This window comes from Ipomoea nil, unplaced genomic scaffold, assembly GCF_001879475.1.
Source record: "Ipomoea nil cultivar Tokyo-kokei standard unplaced genomic scaffold, Asagao_1.1 scaffold2928, whole genome shotgun sequence".
Classification (NCBI taxonomy): Eukaryota; Viridiplantae; Streptophyta; class Magnoliopsida; order Solanales; family Convolvulaceae; genus Ipomoea; species Ipomoea nil.
This window is the reverse complement of record NW_017619356.1, coordinates 859,963-865,716: the sequence shown is the minus strand read 5'-3', so window position 1 is coordinate 865,716 and position 5,754 is coordinate 859,963. Positions and strand designations below refer to the sequence as shown.

At 39.1% G+C, this 5,754-nt stretch overlaps 1 protein-coding gene across 3 annotated transcripts; it reads right to left on the bottom strand.

Moving 5' to 3' along the window:
- Window positions 1–555: 555 nt before the first annotated feature.
- Window positions 556–4,680, bottom strand: LOC109162245 (auxin response factor 18-like). 3 transcript variants are annotated; one of them, XM_019310962.1, is made up of 5 exons: window positions 4,014–4,680; window positions 2,602–3,768; window positions 1,202–2,001; window positions 1,054–1,116; window positions 556–926 (listed from the first exon to the last, which is right to left on the bottom strand). In XM_019310962.1, the coding sequence occupies exons 2-5, from the start codon at window positions 3,688–3,690 to the stop codon at window positions 851–853; spliced, it is 2,028 nt and encodes a 675-aa protein (XP_019166507.1). In that variant the 5' UTR covers window positions 3,691–3,768; window positions 4,014–4,680; the 3' UTR covers window positions 556–850. The 3 variants fall into 3 exon arrangements, with proteins under 3 accessions (XP_019166507.1, XP_019166508.1, XP_019166509.1); XM_019310963.1 differs by having other exon boundaries at window positions 556–921; XM_019310964.1 differs by having other exon boundaries at window positions 871–947.
- Window positions 4,681–5,754: the final 1,074 nt, after the last annotated feature.

Sequence of the window (5,754 nt, the reverse complement as noted above, 5' to 3'; positions counted from 1 at the left end):
TATATTTTAAATTTACTTAAACCAAAACACAAATTTCTTTATTTTATGGCTATTCAATTCATACACAAATTAAAACCAGTACGTAAGCATAGCGTAATTATTATACTTAATGATGTTTAAAAAATTAAACCTGGAATATAATATCATGACAATAAATAAATAAATTAATAATATATGTTGAGGAATTGAATGTAAACTAAGATTTTAGTATGTTTGGGATATTATATTTTTTTAGTATTTAGTAGAGAGACAGGAGTAAAAAGTCATTTTGTGTCTGTTGGGTACCCTGTTTATGGCAACAGATTTGGCAGTTGATCTATTTCCGGATCAAAAGACAACATAGGTAGGTTGCTTATTCGCACGGATGGGATGGAAGCAGCAAATTAAATGCGTTTCCTAGTCACCCAAATTTACTAGTCAAAAAGTTAATCTCTCATTCATGTGAACTACCTCACAAAAGCAAATTATAATAAGCCGATATAGAAAGTACTATAAAGTAGAGTGATAGACGAGTGTCGACTGCTCCCTCCTTCACAACAGTAATAATATCTGCGCTGAAATTTTCTGACCATATTTATCATCATCATTCATGTGAAAACATACATTGGGAGTTCAGTTCAGTTCAGTTCACTACATACTAGCTAGCCATTAGTACCACGTTATTCCATCTGCTCTGCTCTGCTCTGCTACACATCCCATCCCATGTCAATACTAACATAACAAGAGAAACTGTTCATACTTCTCTACCCAAACTCTGCACATGCAACTACTATGCAAACATACAAGACCCCCACCCCCTTAGCTTGCTTGCACTCAGTAGAATCTTAGCAACAACATTCCATCTATTCCTTCACGATATCATTGGCATCTTTCCACGTCGATCATCAGATGATGATACAGCTTCTCGAACCCGACTCGTCCCTGTCCTAAAATACCACCATTTCTATCTAATCATAAATGTGAATCAACGATACCAAAATATTACTCTTGATTAAAGCCTAAAAATTAACCATATTCTAAACAAAACAAAATATTAGAAACAGTAACTATTACCTCTCAGAGCTGCTGCCTGATTTCCTCAAAATTGTCAATCTTTTTGCTTTCTTAACAAACTCACTGCAATAAGAAGAGGTTATTAATTGTTAAGGTGAGGTTCTGCAAATTAAATATAATGTTTCAAAAACAAACATACTCATCCAACCTGAATGGGTCATCTCCAATTTGTTTGACAGCACCTGCTGCATCATGGTAGAGCACACGCTTCATCACCTCTGAGCTTTCTATCCCAAACATGTGTGCGAGTTTTTTGTATAGCTCTTCATATGAATCCACGACTGAGAGGTCAAGAGTTTGGCTTATATCCTCTGACTCCATGAAAACTTTGCAGTGACCAGTATCAATGCCAAGTTCAGCTGAATTCACTTCTTTCCCGCCTGGGGAACTTTGCACTTCACGAATTTGTGAAACCGGACCAGTTGGGCAGTTCTGAGACATTTGCTGCTCAGTGAGTATTGGATGACCAAAAAGCAAGAACCGAGGAGTCATCAATTCATCAGTTGTATCTGACTTCTGGGTGGAATTCCCCATGGTAAGTAAGCAAGATATATTCTCACTGTTATCATTTTGGCCTCTCGTAATGGCATCAGGGATTCTGCAATCTGTATTAAATTGCCGGAGGGATGGTGGTGAGAGTCCCATATTCAGTTTGTTGTTAAGGTGAAGATCTAATGAAGGCTGGCCAGATTGCGGATGCCTGGCTCCCTGTAAACCTGCAGCCACATCAGTTAAACAATAAAATGGGCTGCTGGCACCAAGGGCATTCCCTGAAAATGATGGTATTTGAAATTGGCTGTCAAGTGAGAAATCTTGTGGTAAACACAACTTTTTTCTTGGTGGCGAGAAAGGTGACATATGAATGATGGGCATATTTGAAACCAATTCGACCATCCACGGGCTTACATTCTTCACATTTTGAAGCAAATCTGGTTCATCCCATGTCACCTGTAGCATATCATCAAAGGAAACAGTAAACCAAAATGTAATTGAAGCTCATAAGTTCAGTCAATCCTTTATATATAGAAAAGATCTACGATAAACAAAATCATTTGAATGTATCACTCATAAGGTTAGCAGCATAGAATGCACAGGTTGAAAAATTCACTCACATCTAAAGCTTTTATACTGCATTCCATATTTAACTGTCCATCAATTATGTATCCATTATGAACTATTCAATTCCATTTTAAGCTGTCTCAGCGCATACTACAATTAACAATCGATACGCCCCCATACATGTATCAGGTAATTTAAGTAAACAAAAAGATGTGTTGGCATTCAAATCAGGAACCATTCATCAAGGAAGTGAGTAGGAAACATAGCCCTATAAGAGTTGCAGGTCACTACAGAACTACAAGAGGAAACAATTCATTTTGATTTAACATAATATTGAAAACTATGTTATTAGGTAAAACAAATATGTAATGTCACACATGTGAAAAGGGTAATAGGAATGTGAGAGATGGGGGACTATCCAGTTTGCTAAAATAATTCATGTACAGAAGCAAAATTTAAGCAGAGTAAGGACTAGAGGAGCTGCATTACCTGAAGAAGCCGCCAGGGTGAATTGGGCCAGCGGATGGGGTCATTAACTCGAACAGAAGATACTGTTCCCATGAACCAACTAATTCGAGAAGAATCTTCAGTTTCAAAGGCCATTTTGAACCTCATCCTTGCACACCATTGGATCCTCATAGCAGAATGCACAGAGGAAGCCCTAACACAAAATTCAGGCGTGCTTGCACGTGGGTAATAAACAACTTCAAATGGTTTACCACTACCAGCAAGGCGTGCAGCTTCAAGAACCGATTCAGGTTTCACTCTTCCTCTTTCCCTAAAACGCCCACCAGAAGAACTCAGCTTTGGAGTACTAGTGCTTCTAATAGTTTTGTTATCATCTTCCCTCAAAAAAGATGGATATGCACCATAGTTTCCAGCAGCAGAGCTCCACCCTTGCGGAGCATCTGAGCCACCTATACCACCCTTTTTAGCCCTACGGATTCCAACAAAAAGTTCTCCATTGTTTGCTCTCAGGAACACAATTGAATCCCCTGCAACTAGCTTTTTCTGGTTCACAAAAGTACTCCACCCCGTTGTCAGCAAATGCCTCCTTGGTGTCCCCCGGTAAATGTGCCTAAACTTCCATGTTTCACCGTGAACATCCTTAGCAGTCACAGTCTGGACTGGTGGATCTGCCGAGTAATCCAATGGTGGAAAGATGGTTTCTGCACAGTACCTAGGAACTGAGAAACCACCACCATTGTTAGCATCAGATTGAGTCAATGTCTTGGCAAAGGAATTCGATTTTTCGGCTGTATCAGGTGCAGTGGTGTTGCTCCCTAAAACCACATCATCATCAAAGCCATGTTCTCTGCCAATTGGAACCAGCTTAAGCTTAGCATAAACCTCGTCTGACTCGGGGTCGGCCAAATACTTCACAGTGCCAACCCTGCAGAGAATCATAGGCGAGATTTTTGTCAAATTCGAGAAGTCGACATTAGTGAGCGTGTGCTCCCCATGTCCTTGTGGGAAATAGTAGACCTTGGAGTTCACCGGAGGCATTTGCACCATCCCTCCGGCACAGGCATGCCACAACTGCGGGTCCAAACACTTGTCGTCACCCAACTCCTTCATTTCTCCAATTTTACAATTGTTCTGCTAATACCACGACTGCGGAAGACACGTCTCTGTTCCGCTCTTCACTTCAGAATACTGCCAATCACAAAAACAAATATGTCAACAACTTCAAGGTAAAAATAAAGACAAAAAGCGTTAAAAATAAAATAAACAACTAACTAACTAAGTTAAAATAAGGCTCCACTACAAAAATAAACGTAAAATACCAAAATTCCAGTGAGAAACAATCCAAAAACACACACAGCAAACATTTACATTACAAACACAGAAACATACAGGGAATAGAGACTAGGTGAAGACAAGAGATCAACGAAGTGTACCTGTCAAGGAGTACAGGCTCCGATCCAGAGCGCCTCGATTTCGCACGAATTACGGTTCAACAGAACAAAAGCGGTCAAGGCGAACTCGGAAAGTGAGCACGAGGACAAACACGTACTCGTGTCGATCAAAACCAAACCCTAAGCCGCAAGTCCAACGACGACGGCGATGACTCCTCAGTCACTACTACAGCAACATTTTATGCGCGAAGCACAGAAATGCATTGGCAGACGGTACCGGCACTATGATTCAAGTGTTCACCTTCACCTTCGCGCCTTCGTCTCCAACTGGAATTCAGCACGCCGGCATTCTTCTTCATTCCCCGTGCTGCGAGACCTAATCCTCAAGATCCCTGCACACCACGCATATGCATTCGCGAATGTCAGTATCTCCGCGCACAATAATCGGGGGGGCCGTACGCGCACAGTATAAATTCTTTGCTGAAACAACAAAAATGCGAGGGAGTAGGCGATGAATTTCTCAGGCACTCAACTGAAAAAAACAACAGAACGCCTCACAAATCGCCATACTCTCACACTCTTGCTCTTCTAGTGAGAGAAAAAAAAAAAAAAACAAAGAAATAAAAAGCCAAACAAAAAAAAAAAAAAATTAAATGGGAATATCGTTCCAAGTCGCTTTCTCGCTGTAGCATCTTCGTTGCGGTTTGGGCTATTTATATTGATACTCCACACCCCACCCCCACTCCCACACCCCACCCCGGATCTGTTAGAGAGACACACCGGATTAATAACAATTAAATAAACCCATAATTAGAACAACCCCACCCAACTTATTAGACTGTTAGCTCGGTAATCATAAAATTTCGAATTCAACCCCAGGTGAAACTAGTTAATTAGCATTTTTTGTTTGATCGGATCAATTATAAACAACCTAACACAATTTATTCCTTATGATTTGGACTAATTTACCACTTTATAATTCTTTCCCTACTAAAATTACAAAATCATAGACTTTCTTGTAGTGATTGCAGTTTTCTCGTGACTAAAAAATTCATAATTTAATAATTTTTTTTGTTGAAAGTAAAAAATTCATAATTTAATTTTAAACACTAATATTTGTTGTTTTTGGTGGTTATATATGAAAATATCGCGTGATTTATAGCAAGATGGGAACAGTGTTTATATATATATATATATATATATATATATATATATATATATATATATATATATATTTACCGTGTCTGTTGGGGGATCTGAGCTGAGCAGGGAGAACAGTTATTGACTTTGAGCAGGGGAGGGGTTTTTAACTCTAGGTAAAAAAGAGTAAGAATTCTCGTTTGTCAGTATTGTACCCTCGGCTAGGCTTAACAACACCTAGAACCGGCTAGAAGTGGAAGGCTAGGATCGGCTTTAGGTGCTGTTTGGATGATTAGACAACATGGTTAAATATTTTTCATTATTTTATGTTTTCTTGTTCTTTAACCAAAATTAAACAATGAGAACCCATGTACCAAAAAACAAACAATTAAAACCCATGCATTAAGATATGGTGAATGACACAAATGTAATGATATTTAACCCCCACCCCCACCCCCACCCCATCCCCCCAACCACCCCCAGATAACAGTCCAAACCGTCACTATTTCCAACTGCAATATACATTTTTTATTTTATCTAGTTAGTACTAAGTTTTTTGTATGTCCTACATCACCAGACTAGTTTATATTAGCTTCATCAATCCAATATTCCTTTGAAGTGCAATCAATATCAATATATATAA

Bases quoted from the DNA above. Each gene is read 5' to 3' on its own strand.
- LOC109162245 (XM_019310962.1), bottom strand. From the start codon at position 3,690: ATGAAGGAGTTGGGTGACGACAAGTGTTTGGACCCGCAGTTGTGGCAT. The intron at 2,002-2,601 runs GTAATGCAGCTC...GATATGCTACAG, and splicing joins CACCCTGGCGGCTTCTTCAG to GTGACATGGGATGAACCAGA. The intron at 927-1,053 runs GTAATAGTTACT...GTGGTATTTTAG, and splicing joins TCAGGCAGCAGCTCTGAGAG to GACAGGGACGAGTCGGGTTC.